We start from the raw sequence: 20,767 nt of genomic DNA on the forward strand, positions 1-20,767 counted from the left end.
CTGCTATTTCCCCATAGTTGTGACATTTTACAGAGAGAAACAGATACATAATTATCAGTTGAGGTCTCATGTCTTCCTACGCACATGATGTCTACTTAGGTTATTACTTAAGTTAGGATGTTCTTGACCACCTAACTGCTTTTTACTTTTTCCCTTTATTACTCTCACAATTCACTTTTTTGCTGTTTATTTGAATATGTACTTGAAAACAGTATTATAATTATTTAATCTGATGTACAGCAATGTCTTCTCTCTGCTTCTACTTTTGCTGGAAAGGCAGAACTGCATATTTGATGTTCATTCCCCACTGCCTCCTGAGTGCCAGCAGTGTCCGTGTGAAAACTCTTGGAAGACAGTGGAGAAGCAGGAAAAGGCCAAGTGCCAGATGAGACCTGAAAGGGACTATGTAGGGAAATATTTCAAAATATCTGGAAGGTGAAGATTGGATGCCTGATACCTGGTAGAAATGAGTAGTTAACATCTGGTTTTGTTTCTGTGTTAGCAGTTTGGTGACTATTAGATCAAGAGGGGAAGAAATCTTTGTTAGGTGTCAGGGCCACAATTCCACACTTTAGGAATTTGGAAAATTATCAGAACCAGCGGAAAAAATCAGTATGAGTGCAGTGTGTTACATTCAGCACCAAGTGAAAATAATTAATCTGGTTTATGCAAAGCATGAAGCTGCAAATTTATGAATGCCTGGGCTTTAATTACATGTTTATATTTGGTGATTGTGCTTCCCTCCTTTATGAAATGACTACAAATAAGAGCAGTTAAGTGAATTCACTTGCATCTCTGTTTTACTTCATCCATCCAAGGAAAAGCCTCTGCAATGAGGGGAAGCACTTTTACAGCCTGAGCATGTTTCCATCACAGTTTTAATTTCCATCTGTCTCACTGGAAATGGGAGACAGTGTGAAAGGAAGGGGGTCCCTTAGGGAGGTGCTCCCCTTTGCCACGTTTGTGTCACCAAGTGTGCCACAGGTTTAAGTGCTGTTTGTGGAGAGCTCAGGCAGCCACATCTCCCCTGGGTATCCACAGGGCACTGCAGCCTCCCAGGCCAGTGGCCAAGAGATTTTTATCATCAGGAAACGCAGAGTATAATGAGCTGGTCCTCAGTGAAATCAAACATTCACTTTTCAGAAACAGGAGGGAGGTACAAATGCTTCTCTCCTGATACCTTGAAACTCTGAGGTCAGAAATACCCACTGGGCCTTTCCCTGCCTTCTGTGGGCAATAGGCCCTCCTACAAATGTCTTTGTTATAAATTCTTTTGAACCTTGAATACAGGTTATTTTCCACTAAAATATTATTTAAATTTTTAAGATTACTATTTGGTGAATCTGTTGGAATAGTCCTTTAAATTTTAGATGCATTAATTTTAGATGCATGCATCTATTAATTAGTTTTACAGTAAATCTAGCAGTCACAAAAATTCACATTTCCCCAATTTGTATGCCCAGAGTGTAAAATTCTTGGAGTTTTCATGCTGTAAGTCTTATGAGTCATAAAATATATATATTTTTTAAAGTCATCTCTATCCTTTCATCTTCTTAGAGGCTATTTAAACAAACCCCAACACTTTTATTCCGTGTCCTTACTAACATTTGCAAATAAATGACAGCCAAGTCATAGTACTGTATAGCTGAAAAGCCTGGTTGGTTTTTAAACATAGGTGCTTCAGTAGCTCTGTATACACAAGTGTTGCTTAAATGTGTACTGCCTTTTTAGACATCTTTATTTACACAAATGAAAACGCTTGAAGACTGAGATTAATTACCTTTCAAAAGAAATGTTTAGTGATTAAAAAAAAAGATTTTAAAGAATTACCTCAGGATATATTTTCTCTTCTATATAAGGCAAAATATTATTCAGAAAATAGGAAGAAGCAATAATTTTTATAATCAGAATTTCTGTTCCCTAGATTTAACTAGCTGTATATAAATAGCACACTTATATCTTCCCAGTGTTCACATTGATAAATATCTGTATGTTGTGTCAGATGTGGCTAAAGCTCTCCCTGCTGCTCTCTATTTACTGAACACGAGTGGATTAATTGGGGTATACTTTTGTAGTTGCATGTGTATTTTACATCTTGCATTAGATAAAATAAAAATTTTACCTGTATTGAAAATGGTGATTCAGAAAACTGAACTGAAATGAAAACAGAATGAAAAGAGCCTGGCGTAAAGGGTCAAGGCCTATTTGAGCCGGATGTTATATTGTATTTGACTTTGCTTTAAAGAAAGTGTTAGTGCATTCTTCATGTTTCATATCTTGTGCCATTTTAATTGAAACTAGGAATTCTAAGAGTGAAGAGAACTTTGTATTGCTAGAATCCAATATTAACATTCCACAGAGAATTCCCACAGCATGATAATATAGGAGTCTTCAGGGCAGCTGTGATGAAAAATATAACTGTTCTACATTTTTTAGCAGAGCTAAACTAGATCAGCTGTCTAGATCAAAATGAGCTGGAAAGACCAATAGCAAGTTTCCAAATATTGGCATTCATAAATGCATCATTTTTTCCTTAAGTGTTAGAAGTATAAAATATTTTAACTAATTGCTTAATATAAGCATAGAACAGGTTGCAAAACAGTCTGGAACAGAAAAAAAAATAATTAATTGCTTCTGACTGAAAAGTTTAATATATATTTTTATGTATATATATGTATGTCTGTATGTATGTCAAACCAAACCCCAATGTTTGGATATTAAAAGCAGCATGCAGTTCCCAGCATTGTCTTCCGAGCACCTGAACTATAAAATAAGCTTTTCCTGAGTAGCTTTAATATAACTGCTGAAAGAAGCATCTGCTCAACAGCTGCATTTTCTTTTCACTGTGAAATGCTCCAGATTGTGTCATCCTTTCTATTCCACTGATTGTCAGCATCTGAATCTTCATGTTCTAGCATTTGTCAAGGGTGACTCCTAAAAGCCTTGGGCTGTGTTGGAATCTGAATGCATGACATAAACATGACATTTTTCAAATGTAAAAACAGCAAGGATGAAACAATGTAGGATGGTCCTAAGTTTTAAAGACTGTGGGAGAAAATGTTTACCTTGAATTTAATTTTGAAAAATTACATTTGTTGTAATGAAGTCCCTGCATATATGGATCAATACATGGAAATCCTGTATTTTGGTACTCAGTGTGTATCTAATCTACTGTGATTGATAACCCCATGTCATAATACTTTGCTTACATCTGTGTGACTCTAATCTGGTATATATTGCACAGAGGTCTGTGAACAGTCTACTTTAAAGAGTTACAAATGGTTCAGTACAAACTGTCACATTTCTTAGAGTTAATCTTGTGTTATAAAAATGAAGCAACAAAATGTCATGGCTCCTGTTAGCTGCTGAAGTGGGAAGAGGAAATTGTGCATTTCAGAGAAGGACAAAGGACTAGAAGTGTGGGAAGGTATCTCCATACTCACTGAAATTTGGGTGGTTTTACAGATTGGCAGTACCAAAGTAAGCTTTTTTCAAACATTGTCACTTGGACTTTTTATATAAACAAATCTGTCATCTGTGTTTTAGAATTGTGAGTCAGAAGGCCTTGGGAATTAACTCTGCAGCTGCCTGGCACTATGCAGCCAGGATATGTGTACAGGGATGCACACACAGCAGTTCTGTACATTTGTACTCAGCTGTGCAAATTCAAAATGTGCCCTGAGACAGGTGGTCATAGTAAAATGAACTCTCCTGTAGGAGTTAGTGGTTGTGTTAAAACACTTCTCATCCATAAAATGTGTAAAACTTTTTAATGGATTAATAGCTTGAGATTCTTTTCCTCATAGAAATGTTCCCTTCTGTGCAGAAATTACTATTGTATACGGAATATCTCAGTTTCCTTTATTACACCTGGAGCAGACATTTGATTCAAGAAGCTCAGCTGTTTATTTTTATATCATTACTACTTGGCCTTTTCATAGTTGCTTCTGGGAAGGAGAGAAGAGGCTGCTTCACTGCATCATCACTATTTCTCTGTATTCTGTGTCTCAGGCTTGCAGCCATCAATGGCATTGATGGCCTTAATTATGGGGTTTTTTCAATTGTCCCAATGGCATTACTCAAAAAGAGTATTATGAAAATTTCATTTGGCTGATGAACTAGAAGTATCTCACCAGACAGAGCAATATTGCTATTACCATTCACATATCCCAAGTAAGTTTTCCAGCTTCTATTTTGCTGGAAACTATATAGCCTGTCATATGAAATGGGAAGATTTTATTATGGAGTCAGAAGGAAATCACTTAAGTTTTAGATAATTGCTAGTTTTACTCATTTGTCATTTTTATTAACAAATGGAAGAATTGTAACACTGAGCAACCAACTGTGTGAAATTACAATGCACACAGGCTGATATTTTTTCTTCTGTATCATTTAGGTTCCTCTGCAACACTGGAATTTCTGTATGAATTGCGATATCAATCAAATGAAATTAGATCTCAGCTTGAATCTTCTGTTGGTATGGAGCTGGTTGAAAAAGAATGGGATACAGAATCCAGAATTGTAACACTGATCTTTAATGTAGTGTTTGCACCTAACAAACCAATGAGGTAAGATCCTGTTCCTTACTACCAAAAGAACATGTAATAAAATCCTGTTTGCTCACTCTTCCTTATATAATAATTTCCATGCATTCTTTTCCTCATTTTGTTTTCACCTCTGAGATCTGTTGGTTTAGATCTTCTCCCTTGCTGCTTCTGAGTACGATATCTTTGGTGTTAAAACTGACAGTGTTTATTTTTAGTGCCTGTGAGATGGTTCTGCTGAGTTCCTTCCATAGTCTGTATGTGCATCATTTTACTACAAAACATTGGCGTATTGAAAGACTCCCAATGAAAATTATTTGTTCTCATAATTCCTAAAAACATACAAACATAATTCCTAAAAACATACAAACAAGATGAAGTCTTGGAAAACTTTTTCTAGACAAGAATGTGTATGTATTCTTTGACTGGATGGGATAGTTGAATTTGAAATTAATTTCTACTGCCCCAGTAACAATGATCCACAGGAAATTATTCTCCTTTTTTAGATTGTGATGTGACAGATCATGTGTATGCTTTGTTTACATAAGACCATATCCCTTCTTTAAAAAGAAACTTGAAGGGAGTCCCTTTTGGAGAGAGGGAAGCTGCCCCTTCCTTTGGGTACAGGCAGATGTGCGTCATTAAGAGGTTGAAAAGAAGCTTTTGTGACCTGCAGGCACAAAGTAAATCCAGAATCCTGACATTACCAGGAATGTTAGGGAACCATCACTGCTGAGTATCGTGGATTGCATAAAAAGAGTTATCATCAGGAGGCAGGAGGTTACTCTTTATTTGCAGTAGTCCAGAAGGTTAATGAAATAAACAAAGAGCAAACCTTTAAGGAGAATGATCCACCCATCTGATTCAGTGTCATTGTGTCAGAGGGAGGTGAATTTAGAAAGCCTTGTCATTTCTGCTCTGTCAGGGGTTTATTTTATTTTATTATTTTTTAATTTGGTTTGGATTTTATCTTTATGTGCTTAAGATCTAGGCTTCCTGCAGAGGACTCAATGACTGCAATTAATTAGTTTTGTTATCTTCAGAATCTACAGCACCAATTCTCTTAGACAGTCCAAAGTCATCACAGTCTGGCATTTTCCTTAAGTACATAGACCTTTGTCAGATCTATTTGATCCTACTATGAACTGCTAATATGTTCTGGACAAAATTCTCTAACATCACAGTAAATACAGAATAATTAGTAAAATACATGTAGGGTTTTGTTTGTTTGTTTGTTTTATTATTCAAAAGAGAGCAAGCAGAAGAATAAAAACTCATGGCTGTGCCAGGAATTTTACTTCCATATTATGTTCTTTCCATATTATGTTTTTTAGATATTTGTCTAACTATCTAGTGCTATTTAATCTACATTCCAGTCAAGTTTTTCCACTCAAAATTAGGCATGTATTCCAGTTTAAAGTAATTAGTATTTTCATTTTACTGCAGTTTACTTTTACACACTCAAAGATTTTTTTTAGCTTAATCAGTTCATGTTTTATAATGTTTTTCTATTTATTGACTGTTGTTTTCTGAAATTTTAAGGAATGAGGCAACTGTTGTGATTCAGTGTACTGCAGGAGGCCTTTGGAAGTTTCCATTGGTGTTCATTGCCACAGAGCCAGAAGTGGATGATGTGATCAACATTGAAGCACTTGGCCTCAATAAGGAATCCATAGTTGGCTTTAAGCTCACAAGCCAGACAAGGTAAAACACACTCAAGAATTTATGCACTTTCCTGAGGGTACAACTCCTACTCAAACACATTGGTTAGAATAAATTTGGGCAACACAAATAGCTGCAAGTGGGATGCAGCTATTTCATCCTTATTTTCAAGAGCTGCATTGTTGAAGTGACAAATGTGATTTTGAAGCTTTGTTGTAGAAAACAGAAGCATTTTACATGTAGACTTTGGCTTGAGAGAAAATCTGTGGAACAGATCCAGATGTTTATGTTGTGATTTTTTTTTTCCCTAAAAGGCTTGGGAGGATGTTAAAATGTGTAATACAGTGTTAAGGAATGATAATAATTTTGTGCTATTAAAGGCTCACTAGTAAAACTTTAAAAGCTAGTGCTTTTACTAATAGATTTTTTCAAGGTACTTTATGCTTACACCAATTTAAAAACATTCCCTCACGCTGTGCTTTAAAAATTTTTAAATGTGCCATTCTTTTTAAAGTACTCCTATTGTATTATGTAAGTGTGCTTTGAATTAATCTCTACTTCCACTTGCTAAAATAATGGTGTAATTCTTCAGTATTTTGTTACTCTCCTTTATTCATAGTCCTGCAGAAACCCCTGTTAATATATAATTTTTGCATATTTCAGTTATTTTCACACAGTTTTACAATGTTATGGTAAACTTGTAATACCTTTTGTATACAGCAAGAAGTCAAAGAATAAATTGTGTGGTAATGATAGATAAGTTTTAAAATATTAAACAAGGAATCTGAATGAATCATAATGTGTACAATCCATGTAGCTTATGGAAGCTTTAAAGTTTCTTATCTTTTATTTTAAATTAGTGATTTTTACTATATATCTAGAAAGTGTGCCAGATATGCAGATTGATTGCATATTTCATTGTGGATACTTCCTTTGGTTTTCATCCTCATCAGCAAGTGTATTTGGTTACAACTGATTTTTTTAAAGCTTATTTCCAGAAGCTGTGTCTCTAAGATGGACAGTTGTTCCAGGTTTTAGATGTCTGTCAGTGATGTTAATTGAGGACTCTGACAAAGGTTTCTATCACAGTGTTCAAGTTAACTGCTTCAATAGAATGGCTGTTTCAGGAACAAAAGCAAAGCAATTGCTCTGGCAATACTGTAATCTCCTGGTAGGTGTTTGATAGCAGTGAAGATACCTGATGTTCTCCAGAAAGGTGTTATAAAACCTGAGTCATTACAGTTATAGAAAGGAAGAGCCGTGATGGAAGATCGATTCTCTTTCTCCCTTAAACAAATTCCAACTTTATTTTATATAACAAGTGTTCCCCCCATACATTTCAAATGCAAAATGGATTGTTTGCATGTAGTAAAAAAGCTCTGTGTCATAAAGAGCACCAGGAGCTCCACTCTGAGGTTGCCTTCAGGAGAACACTGCCTTGCTCCTCAGCCCTGTGAGGATCACCTGTCCAGCTCTGGGCTCCTCGGGACAGGACAGACATGGAGCTCCTGGAGCAGATCCAGGGGAGGGTGACAAAGGTGATGGAGGGACTGGAGCATCTCACTGAGCACGGGCTGAGGGAGCTGGGCCTGTCCAGCCTCGAGAAGAGAGGGCAGAGAGGGGCCCCCATCCCTGTGTGTCAGTGCCTGCAGGGAGGGGCAGGGATGGACCCGGCTCTGCTCCGTGGTGCCCAGCAGTGGGACAGGAGAAACAGGGAGAAACTGATGCACAGAAATTCCATCTGAACATTAGAATAATTTCTTTCCTGTTTAATGACCAAACACTAGACCAGATTGTCCAGAGAGGGTGTGGAGTCTCTCTCAGTGGAGATATCCAAGAACTGTCTGGACACAATCCTGTGCCATGGGCCTTGGGATGACCCCACTTTAGCAGGGAGGCTGGACCTGATGACCCAATGGGATCCCTTCCAACCTGACCCATTCTGTGGTTCTGTGAACTGCTCTATAAATTATATATTATTTTATCTTACCTGTGATTTGCTTAGCCGATTTTGGTGATGGAGGTTTTGTATAGAAATAGAACACTCAGCCAGCCAACACATAGTATAGTGGTCCTGAAGATTAAAGGCAATTACATAAGAAAAACATGTATTACAGGTGTTATTTAATGCCTGAATAACTCAAAATTTTTAGATTAATAGTGAAACAATGAAATATTAAAACATGGTTTAAAAATTTTGAACAGGATATGAAGTGCCATCCTATAGATCCTCCCTGGAAAAAAAAATGATCAGCCCTTTGGAATTTTCTTAGTAATCAATTAACAGCACAATCCATAGAGAAGCAGTTCTGTTATTTTAATAGAGATGGGGTTTTTTCTCCTTGCCTGTATAGATACTTGATGTCTTCTTTTCTTATGCTGGACAGTAGCTCATGGCACTGCTGCCTGGGGAGTAACTGTGGGGGAAACAGGTGTATTTCTGAGTAACCTGCTAGGGAGGGACTCTGCAGATGTGTCTTTTCCCCCTGCTACTACCAGGGGAGAGGGGTTGCACAGCATCGCTGAGAACACCTGTGCATTTTTTGAGCTAACAGGATGAATAATGATGCAATGAATAGTATATGAGAACCACAGGCCCTAAAAAAGGCTCAGAATCTTATTAAGAACAGATTAGGATTCTTGCAGATATATACACACACCGCCTTGAATGAGGATCTTCAGTGCTCCACAATAAATCTATGAGATCAATGGATTTAGCTTTCTTTTTCTTTGCAGCTAGTGCAGCTCAAATGTGGCCTTCCTCCTTAAATTCCACATTCCCCTCACCCCCACCCCCCTACCAAAATCCTCAGTGTGTACAGGATATCTCAGAATGAATTAATGATTTTGGAAGGATGATCAGTTAAAAATGGGAGGTCATTCCTGTACTCTTCACAATGATCTGTAATAATGAAAGCTCCAGCAGTTAATGAAAATATGTAGTGCACCCTTTCAAACATTTAAAGCTCACACAATGAGAAATAGCCCAATATCTGCTCCAGAAAATAATGAAAGATACTGAGAATGCAGCTAAACAGTTTTATTGCATGAAGAAAACAAATGTATTTTTTAAAAACTGTATGCACCTCTGTCAGTGGGAATAGCGTGGACCAGTATTTTACTTTCAGCTTTAAAAATTCCAAAGGAACATGTTGTTGAAGGGTTTTTTGTATTGGCATTAAGCTTGATTAGAGTCAAATCAGCAGATTTCACTTCCTAAATAAGAAAAATCTACCACATTTTAACATTCATGGATGACCTTTTTCAGGCTTTATCATAAATGCAGGAGTAATTCAACACCAGCTGAAATCATTGGCAGCATTTCCACTGGAGTAATTTGTTTTAGTATAAACCTCTAATGTTTGAGATAATATTAGTGCTTGTTTTAATACCAAATGCATTATTGAATGCCAATGGCTTACAGAATGACAGCAGTTTTAACCAAAAAGGATAGAATATTATCCTTGGAAATAAAACTTAGAAATTTATTTGATATCTGTCTTAAATTATTGGTCTATTTTTTTATGTTGAAATCTGTAGGTGAAACATAAAATAGAAACTCCAAAAGTGATACTTTGCTCAAGAAAACTAGCCATTTCTATATTTGGCATACTGAAGATAACTTAATGTATTTTTCATCAATTAATTTTGGGATCAGGACATTTGCATTAATACAGAAGTGGGTTTTGGAGCTTATTTACTGCTCTATCTTCCTGTACATTTATTTTGATGGTTGGATTTATTTCTTCACATTAAAATACTGATGCCACCTACAGCAGAATGTTCCCTTATGTTTTCCATGGCAAATACTTCAGTAGCCAACATGAGATGTGTGGGATGGATGGATGGATGGATGGATGGATGGATGGATGGATGGATAGATAGATAGATAGATAGATAGATAGATAGATAGATAGATAGATAGATATTTGTGAAAACTATATTCACTTGGAAATCTTTGGTAAACTACACCACATTTGAAGGTTTAGTCAAGCTGGGGGATAATTCTCTCCTATTTGTTCTGTCTGCTTTTTTTTCGTGCACAGTTTCCTTTCACCAATTTAGTTCTGTCTTCCCACATACCTGTTAGTGAGTGTTACAATCATGTATGGTTTCCCATATACAGTAGAATTTTTTCCATCTTTCCATCCTGCTCTGTCACTCCAATCCTGTGTTTATCACAAGCAGCATATTTGTTACAAGGCAACTTCTTGGATAAACTCAAACTGCTCCTCCAAAAAACGTGGCACTTGTCACAGCCTCAAAAAAAAGCAAACAGCCTCATGTTGATGTGGTCTTCACAGAGGGGCATCTGCAAAATCCAAGGCTCCATCTGACTATGGAAACAGAGCTAGAATAAAGAGGAAAAAAAAGCCCCAAACTGGTGGGCTGGGGAGATGAGAAAAAAGATGAAATTAGGCTTTAAAACGGCTGCACATACAGGTTTAGTTTTCTTAACCTACTTTTCATTGGAGATTTTCCTTATTTCTTGTATGCATATTTCCTACTGCATAGAATAAATGTCCAATTAAAAACATTCCTTGGTCACACAAAATTCATTTTAATTCTGAGGAATTAGGGGACAACCCATTTTGTTTCTGTATCCTCCATTATTTTGAAGGGAAAACAACAACAAAAAATGTCTACAATTACAGTTTTAAGAACCATTTCTATTTTACTCTAATTACTGCTGTATTTCATTAAAAATACCACAAGCCAGGATTAAGTATGCTGCAAGAAAATGCATTTTGTAATGCATCCTCTCCTTCACTCTCTCACACATTGCTGTGTATGTTACAGGCCTGGATTCCTCTGCCAATGTCTTTGTTAGCGGTTCTGCAAAATTCTACCACCAATCTAAAGATGTAATTAGAATACTTCCTCTTAGTACTTCCCACACAGTGACAGCTGCAAAGCACAAATGTTGACTGGGCTCCATTTTTTGGAGCCTGAATGGAGACTAGTGGAAAATATTGATAATATAAACATGCAGCAGACCTTTCACAAAGTTACGATAATCCTTCCTACCAATACAATCCTTGACATGGCACATGTTTTTAGCCAGGACCTGTATGCAGTCATCAGTCAATCTGCAAACAGCACCCCTGGGCTCTACAGGGGTGAGACAGAAATCAGCTTGTGAAGATAGAACCTCTAACTCCTGCTCTGGTTTTACAGCATGTACAAACAAAAAAAATGGAATCTTAGTGTTGGTAAAGCTTTCCATGACAAGTATTTGTCGTGCAGTGTTTGTGTAACATATTTTTTTAAAGTCCTTTAATTCTAAAGCAGCCTTTCCAAAGAAGTGATAGAGGTGGAGTTTTAAAGCTTTTCTGATGTTCAGAGTTCAGGATTTGGAGTGGTCCATTAAACCAGAGTTGATTTGGGTATGAAACATAACCAATTTTTATAAATAATAATGAGTTACTAATTTATTTGTCTATTGTAATTTTTTTTGTTGATAAGAAATTATCTAAATAATACCAAGTATCACTAATAATTCTATAGAATTTGACAAATGCATACAGTTAATATGTTTTAAGAACTTGACTGTGTAATAGCTGAAATTTCTTGTGTCATCCAAGAGATGTTAACCACAATTTAAAAGAAATAAGTTTAGTTATGATTAACTTATCATAACTACTTGAACTGTTGTAACATTTTCATATCCCTTATTTCTCAAAGCAGTTATCTAGTTTACAGATTAAGATGTTTTATTACTATTCTTTTATTAGCAAAAAATACACAAGCATTTGACCAAAAGGACTACGTGCATTTTTATGCATGGCTTTTCAAAATGCTGAGTTTTGTAAAGGAATACATTTCTACAGGAACAATTTACTGCTTCAGTAGTTTTTGGAAGAGAAACATTAAACCTATTTTGAGCCATTATTCAATAAAATGTAATAAATATTTTCAGTTTTGATGAGTATTTTATAAGATTTGGATCTCCACAGGAATATAAATTTTAAGTTCTTTTTTAGTTGAACATGTAAGCTGCTATTATTTTTAAGTTTAATAATTTGAAAATTGTGTAGCTTCAGAACACTGATAAGCATAGACTTCTATATAAGGACAAGGATAAAGAAGTAATTATAAAAATGTCCATGTAAGACCAGCTCAATTTCCTCTTTTCCAGATTCTCATTATTTGATTGTACAATTATTTTTTAAATTCAAGTTAGTGTTTACTCTTGTTCATTATTTGAGTAAGGACGGATTTCGTGTTGTCTGATGGCAGTATCAAACCATTATGAGAGGAGTTAAGGAAAGACAGATGGGAAAACACATTTACATTCTTTGGTTTATAAGGATTCTGCCCTTACATTTTCTAATTCATTTGTGCTTGGTTTATATGTGTTTTCAAAACTCTACACATCATTAAGCTTTATAAAGTATGTTCATATCTGCCACCCTTCTTGAAAAAGTGCAGACTTCCTCACAACCGACCTTCATGGCTGAGAAATGACAAGCCAAACATTGACTCCAGAGCTCTTTCACTTGAAGGAGGAATTAAATTTTAATAATTTTAGAAAACATAATTATTAATTTTTAATTATACACTAAATATACAGACACAGAAAATGATAATGTCTGAAATTCAGGCGCTATTCTTGGAATTTCTTCTCCAGATTTCTCTTTATTATAAAAGATGAGAAGTAAAAGCAATTTACTTGTGCTTGTGAGGTACCCAGCATGCCAGTTTTTCTCCCTAATGTGAACAGCAGTGAAAGCACTGCTTTTTTTGTCTCAAGGGGCATCTTTAGATTTATTTTTAAAACAATGCAAGATTTATCAGTGAAAGGTTTCTGTTTCTGATTATGTGTAATTTTTTAATTGCTGTTTTTTGTACCATCTTCCTCACAATCCCTGTTGGCCTGTCATATTATAGCTATTAATTTAATTTGTCAGGATTTCTATTTTCCTTACTTGGCCATAGTTTCTACTCTGAGAAACATTTTGCATCCAGTAAACACCCTGACTCTTCTGTTTAAAACTGACAGGCTTTGGGAACAGGGATCTTTTTGCTTTGATTTTATGTGTTCATGCAAGTTCATATGCCTTTATGTATTTTACTCAGAAATTATAGCTGCCTCTAGTACCTTGTGATAATGCTGTCAAGAAACCTACAGATTTTATTTAAGCTTTTTTTTTAATTTCCATTTTTAAAATCTGACAGGGTGATGTAATAACATTATTTTTCTCTGACTTGGTAAATATCTTGTGCATAATTATAAGTGAGTTTTCTGACAGTTTCACTTTAAACTGTCTGATCCCCTTGTCTGGACAAAAACTGTGGCTTTTTCTCTGTTTTCTGACTGTTTTGATGTCTCTGAAAAATTCCAAAGCATAACTGTTGCATAACTCCCTGCTAGGAGGCAACTTCTGCAGGAATGAAATTTGTATTTTCCTGTGTCTGCTGTGTTAGCAGCCTGTCCCCTGCCTCATCTCCCCTAGCATTTCATCATCACATCTGTGGTGCAAGTCGTGCTCTTGGATGTCTTACAAAGACACCAAGCACTTACTGGGAAATCTCATCCCTAAGTATTCACTGGAGAACAGACTGAGCACGGGACACAGAAAGTGCTGCCTTGAAATGTTCCTGAAGCTAATCAATAGAGCAGTGATGCTGGAAATGAAGACCTGTGTCCTGGTCTGTTTTCAGCATGAGGGTTTGAATATTTATCTCAGGCATTTTTGGTGAGTGCTCTGCTCTGCTGCTCAGTCTAGATCCATCACTTCTTTTTGATCCCATTCCTGCTGTCTGTGTGTAGTAGGTGTGCTCTAGGCATTCACATCTGAGCACTTCTTTTGGAAAACAAAGATGTGAAAATTCAAGGCTTATCTGGCCCTTGGATGGGAGCTCAGGCCCAGCAGGATTAGTCCTGATGGCCCAGGGCTATAAACTCAGCAGCACAGCTTTAGGCACCACAAAAAGAGATTGTTAGCATGAGCTTGATGTCAAGATTGGAAGACTGGAAATGTAGTTTCAGACATTCAGTACTTTTGCCCACCGTGCTGTCACCTAAAGGAAAAGCCAGGCTAAATTTGCTGATGCACCCAAGTCCAACAGCACTGCTAAGTATCAGTTCATTTTTTGGAGGCAACAGAAGCCTTTTGGTTTCTGTTTTCTGCATTTTCACTGTTTGTTTCTATAAACGGGCGGTGTGACCTTTTTTTCACAAGAGCATTTTGAATACAGTACAATCTTTCATGAGAACATATTCCAAGAGAGGCTATTTTTAAACAGAATGACATAGGCCCAGCGTGCCACCCACAGGACAGTGCTTGCCCAGGAAATGTGGAACATTTCCGCAGAGATATGACTTGCCATAAAATATTAAATTTCATTTCTTTGTGGGTATTTTCTTTGAAAAGTGTTATTTCTGGTGTGACAGTCCATGAATAAACAGATTTGAACAGCTTTTCTTGGAGATGCTGTTAGCTTTTCATTCTTCTAGTTTTATCAATACAGGAAAATGAATTCCCTCTAAGTGTGCACGATACTTGCCCTGCTGTACAGTGCCAGGGTGTTGTGGATTAATTTTTGACCATCCCATTGTATTTCTGCTTTCAATTTCCTGTGTTCTCCTTCTGTTCAGAGAGTGATAGAGTTGTCCTCAGCAACACATATAAAGACTAAAAGGAGAATAATGCCTCACCAGAAAATACAAAAATGTGCATTCTTTTCATGCTGAGATTGTTTATGTCAAGGAGTCCCTGAGGAATTGCGATGGACAGGCTTTACTTTGGGATTGGCCTAGGATTGTTTTATAGTGCTCAGCCAGTCTTCACCAGGACTAAGGGTTTTCTTTGGGTCCAAAATCGCTGCTGTGAATCAAGGCATTAGACAAAATCTGCAGTACCTGTATCAGAAATTCTTTGAGATAAGAGATACACAATATTATCAATAGAGGAACCTAATTATGTTACTGCAAAATCTTAAAATGTTCAGGCTGTGGGATATGAAAAATGTGAAAACAGTGATAAAAAAAAATTATTTTTCATATCTTCATTTCAAGACTTTCGGAACTCTCTCCTCGTCTAGTAACACTCTGCCAGAATGCAAATTAAGTTCTAGTCATAAACCTTAATGAAATGGGTAGCTTGTCAGTTTTATTTGATTAGGAATTGGAAAAAGGGAGTACTATTAATAGGAAAAATGGATTTTTACTCTGATATGGAATTTACTTCTATCACTATTATGATATCTTTACAAGTCAAATGATTCTTTTTTTCCTAGTGGCAAATGCTATCATTATTCCATAGTTAATATAATATTTATAATAGCATGCAAATATGTTTGAAATTGAATACCAGTATACAGGTCCCTGTGTATAAATAAAGAATTACTACACAATAATTATTCTGTAAGTAAGAATGCTGTTAATATTCCATATTCATTCCATGCCATGTTTCCTGAGTCGTGCCACATGGTGGCCTAAGTGTTAGATTGCAGATAAATTCTGTGAAGATGCTGTAAAAGGCACAACAGTCTCCTGTGTTTTTTCGGCAGGTACCCAGAGCCATTCACTGCACACTTCCTGCCAGGCAGTGATCCCGATTTCCTTGTGATGCCACAAGCTGGAGAACTTCTCCCAGAAGGCACTGTGGGAACCCATATAACAGTGGGATACAAGCCAAGGATGTATGGCAAGAAGCACACAGCCACACTGGTCATCGAGGTAAGCCTTCCCCAGGGCAGTGCACAAATACTCCTTCAGGACTGCCATCAGGGAGAGAAATCCTGCACCAAAGAGCAGCACTGGAACACACCCAGTGCATGTGCTGGGATGATTTTGCTACTCCTCACAATGGACAAGAATAAAACAAAATTTGGAGAATTGACTGATGACAAGCTGGAAAAAACATACCGTATTTTACACTGTATTATAATTTCCACATTTTCCTTTGCCATCAGCACCAGAGGGAGATACTTAATCTTGATATGTTTGCCCCAACTCCATAGACAACATGACTTTCACAGAGAATCAATATAATCCTGTTAAGAATTGGTGGAGAATATAAAAGTAATTGAATATGTGAAGCCTAGGTTATTGATTTTAATTGTATCATACATCTTATATGATCAAAGGCTCCAAGAAGGCAGGTGCCAAACTGTGGAGGAGAGAATTTCAGAGCACAAAGCCAGGAATAGCTCTTTTGAAGCAAGATGCAAAATAAATGAAAATTATTTGCAACCAAGTAGCCTGTGTAATGTGAAGGTCAGGAAACATTTGAAGACATGTATTCCTTCAGCAGTAAAAATGCTCTCAGAAACCAATTTTCAAGTTTTAAGCTATCCTTTAGAAGGAATCTGTTGTAAACACACAGCAGGGGCAAAACCCCACATTCTCTATAAATCATGGTTTTTCATTTCAGTCTATTCACTGCATGCTGGTAGTGTTTTCAGACTACTATATTAGAAGTGAAACAGCAATATTGATTTAAGAAATAAAATGGTCAAGACAATGTTGATAAAAAGATGCATGGCAAATCATTGTAGTGTTTTATCTCTATAAGTGACAACTTGTATAACAGTGAATAAGAAATTCCTAGCCTGGAAAAACTAAGTCCTTCAATCCCTCCTACTTGTTTTCTTTTACTGCATTAGATGTCTGATTAATATAATCTCTTTACATAAACAGCAATGATGCTTATCACTCTTCCATTTGAAAAATAAGATAGCTTACTGAATATATTCTGTGCTATTTTGTGTTTACAAAGTACTGTATGACACAGCTACAGAGCTCAGAAACTTGAAGTTTTGGAGCTGAGCTGCTGTTGTGAGGCATGGCACATACAAATGCAGTAGCTATGCTTGTCCTTGGCTTAGCTTTCATCACTAACAAGATTTTACCATAAATCTGTCTGGAATGGGACAAACACAATGATCAAAGGCTATTATTAGCTCTTTAAGAACTCAGGCAGTAATTCAGAATTTCCTTTTAGGAATTTATCAGTATAGATGGCCTGTGTCTAATTGGATTTTTAAGCTACATGCACTCACACCTCAGTCCCTGCTTATGATCTAGGCAGACAGCTCTTCACATCTCCACCTTTGGTACTGTGTTGGCTGCAGTAAGTCAGTCATTCATACATATTACATATATATAGATATCAGATCACATCTTGTTGTATCTGTTCCTGGACATTTAAAAATGCATCAAGGATTCTTATAAGCACATTCTGAATCAGTATAAGTCCATCATAGTCTGTTAGAGATGCTTTTAACATTCTCACTCAAATTGCAGAATTGAGTGGTTTCAGTAATGTTTTGATGCACCTTGTGTTCTCTTTGCTCTTTTTGGTAGCTCTTTCTTGTACTCCAGACTTCGCCCTTTGTGCTCCACACAAGCTTTAATTCCTGCAGTTCTGATGGAAGGGAGAGCATCTGTGGCTGTGTGTGATTCAGCTGCTGTGCTCTCAGCACTGACCTGATGTAAGATTTGATGAGATGTTGAGAATACCTGATATTAATTTCTGCCTTTTGTGTTTGTTGGAATAATTTCCATTAGTAAACTGAGGGAGATGGACTTAGGAAGATATATTAAATAAAAGCTGTATTAAATCATTCTTATTTAACAGTGGAGGTGGTGAAATGCAATTAGTGTTTGACCTAACTCTGAAGAACCTTTCTTGCATGTATCCTCTCTAGCCAATATATTGGCTGAGGCTTTGGGCTATTTTTAGAAATGTTGAAGAAGCTTTTCTTTTGCAGTGCCTCTCTTCTGCTGCTGCTGTAATAAAGGCTTACAGTGCTCTTGCTTTAAAATGTCTTTTGCATTTCCAAGGGTAAACTCATACTCCTAACACTAACATATTTTTATTATTAAATTATTTCAACAGTGAGTATCAGATTTGTAATTTTTGTGTGTGTCAATGAACAGTGATAATTAAGCTGTAAAGTAGCAGAGATATCAGTGCAAGTTCTTTGGTTTATGTTCATCATTACAATTGTGTTGTAAAGGAAAATGGGAGGTTAGGAATATGGAGGAAGATCCTACAGTCATCTTTTTCTCCTTTTTTTTTAATTTTAAACCAAAATATTGTATGTACATTTTTTTTTGTTTGTTTTATTATCCTGCTGAGAAACTAACTAGCATTAACATATATGTAAGTCTGTCTCTACCAGAACTTAGTGTGTACATTTTACTAACTGAATGTATATATGTATAATTGAATCATCTTGACTAGTTTATATTTCAGCACACAAATCAAGTACTTCATGGGATATGGTACGGATTCTTTCAGACTTAATATTCATGAATACTTACAGTAGATTTTATTAATGGCAGGAAACCTTAATTACTTTGCTGAAGCAGTTAAAGCTCTTTAACCATCATTAAAACTTCTGTTCTCAGTCAACTACATCTCAAAACAATTGAAGTTAGATAATTATTTAAATGGCTGCTAGGAATCTTAATTTTGCAGAAGTGACACTTTAAATTTTTATGTAGATCAGAGAATGAAATATTACAAAAAGGCAGTAAGGAAAATAATCATGCTTGTTTCTTTGAAAAAGCTTGTAGCTTTGAATGAGGACATCACAACTTAATTAAGCTACAGGTAAGAAACAGTGAAACTGTGCCTGAACAGCATTTTTAAATAGCTATTTTTCAATAATCAAACTTCTAAATTTAGAATTGCCTTCATAAATAGTGCAGTTCTGAATTTAAAAAAAATATATTATCCCTAATGATAAATAAGTGAAGAGAGCACTCTACTTAGATGAGCTGTAAAGTGCTGTGAGGACAGAAGGGACTTCCTGAGCCACAGTGACATCCCAGAGCTGTGGTGTGCCAGTCAGGCTGAACAGAAAACCGACAGAGCTGAGGGATGTCAAGGTGCAGCTGGGGCTGGAACCACAGCCAGGCACAAGGTGGAGCAGCCAGCAGGCTGGGAATCCTTGGCAAGGAGCCTATTCCTGTTGGCTTGCAGTTAATTTCCTTTCACTGTGCTGAATTCAGCTGGAGACCAGAGCAATTGCTTTGTAATTCATGTGTGAGACTTCTGAGATATTCTAAAGCGGAAGGCACACACAATAAGTCTTAAATGATAAAATAGGTGTCAGAGTGAACCAGATTGCAGGTAACATTATCAAGCCCTCCAGAAGTCAGGCTTGTGCACCTTTATTACTGAATAATCACTAACTTAGCCTATGGAAGATAGCATATCAAAAGCATTTGTCATGCTGTTCTGCAAATAAATGATGCAGTGTTCCAGCCACAGTACCCAGGTGTGGCTTCTCTAAACTTGTCTATGCAAACTTGCATATCTTAACAGCAAACAGTACTCTTACATATTCAGCAGCTTGCTGAAACTGCCTTGTTCCTAGTGGATTTCTTAATTACCATAGTTCAATGTTACTTTAAATATTATCTCTTGAAAAGAATGAGCAAGGAAAAATGTAATTAACTTACTAGAATAATTGAAATAATTTCCTATTAAACAAGATACATGTTGGTGCTGGCTTGAGCTGTAGGGTTAGAGACAGAGTGCAGAATCAGTACTCAATATTTTTGATTCACAAGCATGAGGAAAGGTTACTTTGCTTATTGAGACTTATAGTTCTGATAATGGCAAAAGGTGCTAATAATGAGGGAACCATTGCTGTAAAAGAGTGTTGAGAACACTGCCAGTCCTGGAGGATTTTGATTATATAATGTCTAGGCAATGTTGTGAAACACCTAATATTTGAAGCGCAGAAACCAATTAAGTAAAATTTAATTATATCTGGAAGTATTCTTTAAGCTAAGAAAATTTTTCTTATCCATCTTCTTCATTAAAAATTGGTCAGAGCCTGGATGGGCATTTGTCTGCTTGTGGGAGGTGGTTCTTATTGCTTTGGGTTTTCCCCCTTTCTTCCTTCACTTACCAAGCTATCATTGTCTTGATCCAGGAATTTCCTTGCCTTTGCTCTTCCCTTACAAAGTTCACATAAAGGTTTGCTTTAATTTCACTCTGGATACACTGATGGTAATTGGTCTTTTTTTTTTGTTTGTTTGTATAATAAAACCTTGCAGTATTAATTAATGGCCAGGAAATATTTGATGCAATACCTGTAATTTTCTGTGGTTTTAATTTTTTAGGAAGTCTTGTGAATTGTATTTTGATTTTTCTGAGTTAACAGTATTTGGAAGCTAACTGGAATACAATATTACTTGAAATTCCTGATCCTTCCTCCCAATCCACTTTCCTAACAGATTGCTTTGGCAATTATTTACCATGTACTTCAGTAGCGCTTCCAGCCTACAGTGAACACCCATGCATAATCTGTGTTTTGAAAATTAATCCTATGAATCACAAGGCATCAGTAAAATTGGGTTGGATACCAAACAAATAGACTTTCATATAAATTATTTGGTGACTGTTACTGTTATTCAGCCAGTAGTGGCTGAATAATTTTCTTTATGAACATTACTCAGTCACCCATCAAGATGATTTAATGACTTACTTGAATAGCTTAGGTTATGTAATAAGAAGTGGCAGTTTGTGTCTCAATTTTAATTGTTAAAAACAATTTTCAGAGAGATTTAGCTCAGTCCATGGCCATTACTG

The 20,767-nt window shown here is 36.3% G+C and overlaps 1 protein-coding gene across 5 annotated transcripts in view; it reads left to right on the forward strand.

Annotated features, from left to right (window-relative positions):
- CFAP47 (cilia and flagella associated protein 47) overlaps positions 1–20,767 on the forward strand; it is a 260,862-nt gene that overhangs the window by 236,262 nt on the left and 3,833 nt on the right. For all 5 annotated transcript variants that reach the window (XM_064407367.1, XM_064407368.1, XM_064407369.1 and 2 more), the window contains exons 61-63: positions 4,397–4,568; positions 6,087–6,248; positions 15,723–15,891. In XM_064407367.1, the coding sequence (XP_064263437.1) occupies positions 4,397–4,568; positions 6,087–6,248; positions 15,723–15,891 (503 nt within the window). The remainder of the gene's footprint in view (positions 1–4,396; positions 4,569–6,086; positions 6,249–15,722; positions 15,892–20,767) is intronic.

The sequence above is a fragment of the Passer domesticus genome, chromosome 2 (assembly GCF_036417665.1).
Source record: "Passer domesticus isolate bPasDom1 chromosome 2, bPasDom1.hap1, whole genome shotgun sequence".
Classification (NCBI taxonomy): domain Eukaryota; kingdom Metazoa; phylum Chordata; class Aves; order Passeriformes; family Passeridae; genus Passer; species Passer domesticus.